Source organism: Odocoileus virginianus, unplaced genomic scaffold (genome assembly GCF_023699985.2).
Source record: "Odocoileus virginianus isolate 20LAN1187 ecotype Illinois unplaced genomic scaffold, Ovbor_1.2 Unplaced_Scaffold_16, whole genome shotgun sequence".
Lineage (NCBI taxonomy): Eukaryota > Metazoa > Chordata > Mammalia > Artiodactyla > Cervidae > Odocoileus > Odocoileus virginianus.
The window spans coordinates 546833-557209 of NW_027224278.1; the positions used below are offsets into that span (position 1 = coordinate 546833).

Genomic DNA, 10377 nt, shown 5'->3' on the forward strand with positions numbered 1-10377 from the left:
ATTCCTCTTTCTGTGCAGTTTCCTCTGCAACCTTTTTATTTCTGCTTTGGCATGATTTCAGTCTTTGGACTGAATCTTTCAGTTATGCTGGTACTGATTCAAGTGCCCCTGTTTGGTTCCATGCACACTTCACATTGGTAATTATTGCTTAACCTTCAGGCTTTGAAAAGTTAATCCTGGTACATGTTACATCCTAGCGCAGGGCTGGATTATATATACTGTCCCAGAATCTAATATGGGTCCTGTTGAGAATAATCTTCAGGAAACTTTAAAAATATATATAGTGAGGGGAAATTAATCTGCTTAACTTTGGTGAACTGTTAGTTGCTGCAATAAACACCCATTATCATGATGATAAGAAAAAATTACAGGAGACAAATGCACATTAGGTCAATGAATAGTTTTGAAGCCAAATAGCAAAATCAAGAGTTGATCAAAAGGCTGAATCGGCTACAAAAGTTGCAATAGCAATGGGATTTACATCTATTGCCAACAGCACAGATTGTTTATGAAGCCACTGTTCCTGTGCAAAGACTTGGACACGACTGAGCACATACACACACACACACACACACACACACCCATACACCACTGCTCTGGTACAAAGAGTTGGACACAACTGAGCATGCACAAACATGCACACACACACCCATACACCACTGCTCCAGCACATAGAGTCAGACATGCCTGAGCACGCACACACACAGGCACAAACGCATACACCACTGCTCTGGAGCAAAGAGTTGGACACGACTGAGCATGCACACACAAAAACACACACAACCATCCACCACTGCTCCGGTGCAGAGCCAAACATGACTGAGCACACACAGACACACACAGACACACACACACACACACACACACACACAACTGCTCTGGCAAAGAGTCAGATATAACTGAGCATGCATGCGCACACACACACCCCCATATGCCACTGCTCTGGCACAGAGTCATACACAACCGAACACACACACACACACACAAAAGCACACACACATAGCCATACACCACTCTTCCACCACTGATAGTCGGACACTATTGAGCACACACACCCATATGCCACTGCTCCTGTGCAAATAGTCAGACATGATTGAGCACACACACACACACACACCCATATTCCACTGCTCCAGCACAAAGAGTCAGACAGGACTGAGCACAAACACATGCACACACACGCACCCATATGCCACTGCTCTGGTGTAGAGTTGGACAGGACTGAGCACACACACACACACGCACACTCCCACATGCCACTGCTCCAGCGAAAAGAGTCAGACATGACTAAACATGGACACACACACAGAAACCCATCTGCCACTGTGCTGGAGGAGTCAGACATGACCAAACACACACACACACACACACACCCATACACCACTGTTCTACCACAAAGAGTCGGACACTACTGAGCATGCACACACACACACACATATGCCACTGCTCCAGTGCAAAGAATCGGACATAACTGAGCTCACACACAGACATACACACACCCACACACCACTGCGCAAACAGTAGGACACAACTGAGTTCACACACAGACACACACACACATCCATACGCCAGAGCTCCAGCACAAAGAGTTGGACACGCCTGAGCACACACACACACACACATGCACACATCCACATGCTACTGCTCTGGTGCAGAATTGGACACAACTGTGTACACACACACGCGCGCGCGCACGCACACACACACACAGCCAGCCGCCACTGCTCCGGTGCAAAGAGTCAGACATGACTGAGCATGCATGCATGCACACGCGCGCACACACACACACACACACACACACCCATATGCCACTGCTCCAGCACAAAGAGTCAGACAGGACTGACATGTACACACCCTCATATGCTACCACTCTGGTGCAGAGTCAGAAAAGATTGAGCGCACAAATACACACACACACTCACAGCCATCTGCCACTACTCTGGTGCAAAGAGTCGGACACGACTGAACACGCACACACACACATCCATATGCCACTTTCACAGCAAAGAGTTGGACATGACTGAGTACACACACACACACACAACCATCCGCCACTGCTCCGGTGCAAAGAATCAGACACTACTGAGCATACACACAAACACACATACCCAACACCACTGCTCAGGTGCATAGAGTCAGAAACGACTGAGCTCACATACAGACAGACACACACACACCCATACGCCACTGCTCTGGCACAAAGAGTCGGACATGACTGAGTATGCATACACACATGCACATACACACACACACACATGCACATACATATCCCACTTTGCTCCGGTGCAAAGAGTCAGACATGACTGAGCGCATGGGCACCAACACACCCCCATATGCCACTGCTCCGGTGCAGTCAGACACGACCGAGCACACACACACACCCATATGCCACTGTTCTACCACAAAGAGTCAGACACTACTGAGTGCACACGCACACACAAATACATGCACACCCATATGCCACTGCTCTGGTGCAGAGTTAGACATGACTGAGTACACACACACACACACATGCCTCTGCTCTGGCAAAAAGAGTCAGACATGACTGAACATGCAGACACACACAGACACACAAACCCATCCGTCACCACTCCAGTGCAAAGAATCAGACATGACTGAGCACACACACAAACACACACACACCAATACAAAACTGGATAGGCACAAAGAGTAGGACATGACTGAGTTCGCCCACAGACACACACACACACACCCCATCCATCACTGCTCCAGTGCAAAGAATCGGACATGACTGAGCACACACACATACCAACACACACACACCCATGTGCCACTGCTCCAGTGCAAACAGTTGGACAGGAGTGAGCACGCACACACACACACACATGCACACACTCATATGCCACTGCTCCAGTGCAAAGAGTCAGACAGGACTGAGCGCACACACACACCCATCTGCCACTGCTCTGGTGCAGAGCTGGACATGACTGAGTATACACACACACACACAACCATCCGCCACTTCTCTAGGGTAAAGAGTCAGACACGACTGAGCATGCACACAAACACACACACACACCCATACGCCACTGCTCTGGCACAAAGAGTCGGACACAACTGAGCTCACACACACACACACACACACACACACACATCCATATGCCACAGGTCTGGTGCAGAGTTGGACATAACTGAACAAACACACACATGCATGCACACACACACATATGCCACCGCTCTGGCGAAAAGAGTCAGACATGACAACACACACACACACACACACACAGACCCATTCGTCACTAGTCCAGTGCAAAGAATTGGATATGACTGAGCACACATACACACACACCAATACAAAATTGCTCAGGCGCAAAGAGTAGGACACGACTGTGTTCACACACAGACACACACACAAACACAAACACCCATCCATCACTGCTCCAGCGCAAAGAGATGGACAGGACTGAGCATGAACACACACACACACACATACCCATACACCACTGCTCTGGTGCAGAGTGTGACACAAGTGAGCGCACACACACAGAGACACGCACACCCATATGCTACTGCTCTGGCAAAAAGAGTCAGACACGACTGAACATGCACACACACACACACACACACACACATGCCACTGTGCTGGCACAGTCAGACATGACCGAGCACACACACACACAAACACCCCCCAATACAAAACTGCTCAGGCGCAAAGAGTAGGACACAACTGTGTTTGCACACACACACACACCCATCTGTCACTGCTCCAGTGCAAAGAATCAGACATGACTGAGCACACACAATCACACACAGACACCCATATGCCACTGCTCCAGTGCAAAGAGACAGGACTGAACCTGAACACACACACACACACCAATACACCACTGCTCTGGTGCAAAGTCGGAAATGACTAAGCACACACACACACACGTGTGCACACCCATATACCACTGCTCCAGTTAAAAGAGTCAGACACGACTGAACACACATGAACACAAACATACACCCATATGCCACTGCGCTGATGCAGTCAGACCCGACCGAGCACACACACACACACCCATACACCACTGTTCCACCACAAAGAGTTGGACACAACTGATCACACACACATACACACACACACCCATATGCCACTGCTCTGGTGCAGTTGGACACAACCAAGCACACACACACACACACCCACCCATTTGCCACTGTTACAACTCAAACAGTCAGACACTACTGAGGGCATAGACACGCACACACCCATATGCCACTGCTCTGGTGAAAAGAGTCAGATACAACTGAACAGACACACACACCAATATGCCACTGCGCTGGTGCAGTTGGACACAACTGAGCACACACACACACACACCCATACACCACTGTTCCACCACAAAGAGTCGAACACTACTGAGCATGCACGTGCACACACGCACACACACACACATCCACATGCCACTCCTCTGGGACAGAGTCAGACATGACTGAGCATGGACACACAAATGCAGACACACACACCCATCTGCTACTGCTCTGGTGCAGATTTGGACATGACTGAGCACACACACACACACACACACACACAAACCCATATGACACTGATCCAGTGCAAAGAATCAGACATGAATGAGCACACACACACACACACACGCCACTGCTCTGGTACAAAGAGTTGGACAGGACTGAGCACAGACACACACACACACACACACACAGCCATATGCCACTGCTCCAGCACAAAGAGTTGGACATGACTGAGTATGCATGCACACGTGCACACACACACATACAACCATATCCCACTGCTCCGGTGCAAAGAGTCGGACACGACTGAGCATGTGCATGCACACACAGTCACCCATAAACAACTGCTCTGGTACAGAGTTGCACACCTCTGAGCATGCACACACACACACACACCCATCCGCCACTGTTCCGGCACAAAGAGTCGGACATGACTGAGCATGCACACACACAGACCCCCATACTTGCTCCACAGGGAGTCTCTGGGCAACAGAAAACTTTAAGAATGGGACCCCTCTCAGAAGCCCGAGTTGTTACTCCGCTGCCTATTATGCCTCAAGGTTCAGGCTGAACGTGCAAAAAGTTCGACGTTTGGAGTTAAAGAGACCATGGTTTGGGTTCCAGGCTCAATCAAAGGCACTAGAGTGCGAACGCCCCCTCCCCCACGCCCCCGTGCCCATGGCCATGCGGTGGAGGGGGAGGGTGCTGGGGCTGCAGCAGGGCCTGAGAGGCCATAGTGCCTACTCACCTGCCAAGTGTTTCGGCTCAGGTTCGGTGGGCTCGTTGGTGGTTGCGGCGAGGGCAGCCTTGGACGCAGACGACCCCATAAGTGCGTCGCCGGCTGCCAGCCACAAGGGTAATGGCAGCAAAAGCTGGCCCCTCCTCTTCCGGCCAGCTGACTGAGCCTGTACCCGGGCAATGGGAGGGGCGCCTGAGATGACGGAACAAAGACTTTGCCTGGCAGCCGGCCTTCACCGTCACTCTGTCCTGCACCCCCTGACTCGGGCCTGCAGAATTATGAGGTGAGGCATGAAGTCACCGTCACTCTGTCCTGCACCCCCTGACTCGGGCCTGCAGAATTATGAGGTGAGGCATGAAGTCACGAGGCGCTGGGGCCGAGTATAGCGGGTTCAGGGAGGTAGGACCCCGCGTGAGGCAGAGCATCTCAGGCGACCAAGGCATGATAGACCCTCAATAAGAGAATAAACAACTGCCATTGAGTGAATATCATGAGAAAGAGGGACATGTTGGGGACCACAGATGAAAGATCTGGAGATCTTTCGGTCTTAGGAAGTAAAGTGGTCGTGTGACAGTGCTGTGGAAATCCTTGACCTGGCCTTCTTAAGGAGGCTTCTGTCACGGGTAATGGGATCTGTATCCTGCCTGAGTTCCTGGCCTTCAACCCTTCACCCAGCATCATATATGGAAGTTCATAGACTTCTTCATACTATTCCGTCTACCCCTGCAGTCTATAGTGACCTTACTACTCTCAATCTTGATAGTAATGTATGCCCTCTCTCTCTTTTTCTTCCATGATTGATCTGGCTAGACAACTATCAATTTGATTGAACCTCTCAAAGGACCACGTTTTGGTTTCATTGATTTTCTCTGTATTCTCTTTTCTATGTCATTGATTTCTGCTCCTATCTGTATTATTCCATTGCTTCTACTTACTTGCAGTTTATTTACCTCTTCACTTTCTCATTTCTGAAGAGAGGTTCGATTCCTTGTTTAAGATTCTTTTTTATAATATAGGACATTAGGGTTAAGTACGGCTTTTGTTTCTGTCAAAGATATTATTTCAGTCTTTTAAATATTATTGAGATCTATTTTATAGAACAGAATATATGTGCTACCAAGGTAAATGTTCAGTGTGCCCTTGAAAGATGCATATTTTTTAAATTAATTTATTTTTGTATTGAAGGATAATTGCTTTACAGAATTTTGTTGTTTTCTGTCAAACTTCAACATGAATCAGCCATAGGTATACATATATCCCCTCCCTTTTGAACTTCCCTCCCATCTCCCTTCCCATCCCACCCCTCTAGGTTGATACAGAGCCCCTGTTTGAGTTTCCTGAACCATACAGCAAATTCCCATTGGCTATCTATTTTACATATGGTAATGTAAGTTTCCATGTTACTCTTTCCATACATCTCACCCTCTCCTCCCCTCTCCCCATGTCCATAAGTCTATTCTCTATGTCTGTTTCTCCACTGCTGCCCTGTAAATAAATTCTTCAGTACCATTTTTCTAGATTCTGTATATATGCATTAGAATACAATATTTATCTTTCTCTTTCTGACTTACTTCACTCTGTATAATAGGTTCTAGGTTCATCCACCTCATTAGAACTGACTCAAAGGCATTCCTTTTTATGGCTGAGTAAGATATTCCACTGTGTATATGTACCACAACTTCTTTATCCATTCATCTGTTGATGGACATCTAGGTTGCTTTCATGTTCTAGCTATTGTAAATAGTGCTGCAATGAACAATGGGATACATATGTCTTTTTCAACCCTGATTTCCTCAGGGTATATGCCTAGGAGTGGGATTGCTGGGTCATATGGTGGTTTTATTCCTAGTTTTTTAAGGAATCTCCATACTGTCTTCCATAGTGGCTGTATCAATTTACATTCCCACCAACAGTGCAAGAGCATTCCCTTTTCTCCACACCCTCTCCAGCATTTATTGTTTGTAGACTTTTTGATGATGGCCATTTTGACCAGTGTGAGGTGATATCTCATTGTAGTTTTGATTTGCATTTCTCTAATAATGAGTGATGTTGAGCATCTTTTCATGTGTTTGTTAGCCATCTGTATGTCTTCTTTGGAGAAATGTCTGTTTAGGTCTTTTTCCCACTTTTTGATTGGGTTGTTTGTTTTTCTTGGTATTGAGTTGTATGAGCTGCTTGTATATTTTGGAAATTAATCCTTTGTCAGTTGTTTCATTTGCTATTATTTTCTCCCATTCTGAGGGTTGTCTTTTCACCTTGCTTATAGTTTCCTTTGCTGTGCAAAAGCTTTTAAGTTTAATCAGGTCCCACTTGTTTACTTTTGTTTTTATTTCCATTACTCTAGGAGGTGGGTCATAGAGGATCTTGCTTTGATTTATGTCATCAAGTGTTCTGCCTATGTTTTCCTCTAAGAGTTTTATAGTTTCTGGTCTTACATTTAGGTCTTCGAAAGCTGCATTTTTTTTCCTGCTCAATGCAGTGTTCTATTAAATGTGTTTTACAGTTATTGGTATTGTATCACAAGTGACTGAAGCTCTGTTCATTTGTATTTTTATAGCCTTTGTCCCCCACCCTGAGCTTCAGGTTGGAGACTTTATTTTGCTATGTCTTCAAGTTCACTGATCTTAGCTTTTGCAGAGTCTAATCTTCTCTTAATCCCGTTTTGGACAGTTTTCATGTCCAGTAAGGTGTTTTTCATCTCTAAAATTTCCAGTTGATTCTTATCATTCAATGCTCTCTTCATTAGGTTTACATTTTCCTTTAAACCCTTGTGGATAGCACAATAACTATCCAGGTTGTATGTTTGTCAACCAATTCCTTCATCTTTGACATTTCTGGCTCTGTTTCTATTGACTTATTTTTCTCTTTGACATAGCTAACATTTTTCCTGCTTATGCAATTTTATGTAGATGTCAAATATTGTTAATTTTGCTTCACTGAGTGCTGTATTTTTATATATTCCTTTACAGAATGTTGAACTTTGTTTAGACAGGCACATACATTACTTTGATATCTCTTCTATCCTTTCAGCATATGTTTTCTCAAACAGCTTTATTGGTATTTAATTAATAGATGATATTTAATTCACATATCATGGTGCAGTGGTAAAGAATCTACTTACCAGTGCAGGAGACCCAGGTTTGATCCCTGGGTTTGAAAGATCCCCTGGAGGAGGAAATGGCAACACACTCCAGTATTCTTGCCTGTAAAATTCCATGGACAGAGGAGCCTGGAGGGCTGCAGTCCATGGGGTTGCAAAGAGTTAGACACAACTGAGTGACTGAGCATGCACACTATCATACCATTCACCCATCTAGTCTATAAATTGGTAGTTTTTAGTATATTCAGGTTGTATGACCAGCACCAGGATCAATTTGCAACAGTTTACAAAGAAACTCCACACTCATTAGCCATCATTCCTCATTTCCACCTAAACTTCCCATCCCTAGTCAATCACTATTCTACTTTATGTCTCTGAAGATTTTCTTATTCTGAATATTTCATATGAAAGGACTCAGTCAATATGTGGAACTTTGAAACCGGGCTCTTTCACTTAGCATAATATATTCTAGCTTCATTCATGTTGTAGCATTAATCAGTACTTCATTTCTTGTTATGACCAAATAATATTCCATTGTATGGATATACTACAATTTATCCATTCATTGATGAACATTTGAGCTGTTTACCTTTTTGAACTATTGTGAATACTGCTTCACATGCAAGTATTTCTTTCAATACCCTTTTTCAGTTCTTTTAGATACATACCTAGGAGTGGAACTGCATGTTCATATGGTTATTCTGTGTTGAACTTTATAAGGAAGTGCCAAACTGTTTTCCACAGGACTGAACCTTATTACAATTCCACCAGCAATGTATAAGGGTACCAATTTTTCCACATCCTTGCTAATATTTATTTTCCATTTGTTTGATTATAGCCATCTGAGTGGGTGGAAAGTGGTATCTCTATGTAATTTTCATTTACAATTTCCTGATGACTAATAATTTAGTAGAATTTTTTCATGTGCTTATTGCAATTTGTGTATCTACTTTGGAGTAATGTCCATTCTGATCCTTTGCCAATATTTTTCTTTTTTATCATTTACTAATTTTTAATTGGGTTATTTATCTTTTTTCAGCTTTATTGAGGTATGATTAACAAATAAAAATTGTATATATTTAGGTTGTATAACATGATGTTTTCTTTTAGGGTGTGAAAGATAAGGACTGTGAAATGATCACCATAATCTAGTTAATTAACACATCCATCATCTCCATACTTGAAATATTTCCTGTGGTTAGAACACTTATATCTATTCTTTTAGCAAATTTCAACTATGCAATATTATTAATTATGGTCACCATGCTGTGTGTTAGATCCCTAGAACTCATTCATCTTTTTAAATGAATTCATCTTGTAACTGAAAATGTGTATCCTTTGATCAACTTCTCCCCATTTCCCCGAGCCCCAGCCCCCAGCAAACATTATTCCACTTTCTGGTTATATAAGTTCAACATTTTCAGATTCCATATATAAGTGAAATCATATATCATTTGTCATTCTGTGCTTAGCTTATTTCACCTAGCATAATGTCCTCCAGGCTTATCTATGTTGTTACAAAAGGCAGAATTTCCTTTTTTAATGACGGCATTTTATATATATATATATATATATATATACACCTTTGAGATATTGCTTTCATTTCCTACAGATATATGCCCAAAATTTGGATTGCTGGATTATATGGTAGTTCTATTTTTAATTTTTTGAAGAATCTCCATACTGTTTTGAAAATGGCTATACCAGTTTATATTCCCATCAACAATGTATAGGGTTCCTTTTTCTCCACTTCCTCATGGATACTTGTTTTTTGTTGTCTTTTTGATAACAGCCACCCTGACACGTGTGAGGTGATAGCTTATTGTGGTTTTGATTTGCATTTCGTTGATGATTCTCAGTGTTGAGCATCTCTTCATGTGCATGTTGGCCATTTGTACGTCTTCTTTGGAAAGTGTTTATTAGGTCTCAGGTCTATTCTTAAATTAGAATGCTTGTATTTTTTTGCTATTGTTATAAAACTTTCTTATATATTTGAGTTGAAAGTGAAAGTCACTCAGTTGTGTCCATTTGTGACCCCATGGACTATATAGTTCATGGAATT

The 10377-nt window shown here is 43.8% G+C and overlaps 1 protein-coding gene across 1 annotated transcript in view; it reads right to left on the reverse strand.

The window, feature by feature from the left end:
* The window catches only part of VBP1 (VHL binding protein 1), a 68363-nt gene extending 62924 nt beyond the window's left edge, over positions 1 to 5439 (reverse strand). The window contains exon 1 of the mRNA XM_020889545.2: positions 5225 to 5439. Within this exon, the coding sequence (XP_020745204.1) occupies positions 5225 to 5303 (79 nt within the window). The 5' untranslated portion in view covers positions 5304 to 5439. The remainder of the gene's footprint in view (positions 1 to 5224) is intronic.
* Between the last annotated feature and the right edge of the window lie 4938 nt (positions 5440 to 10377).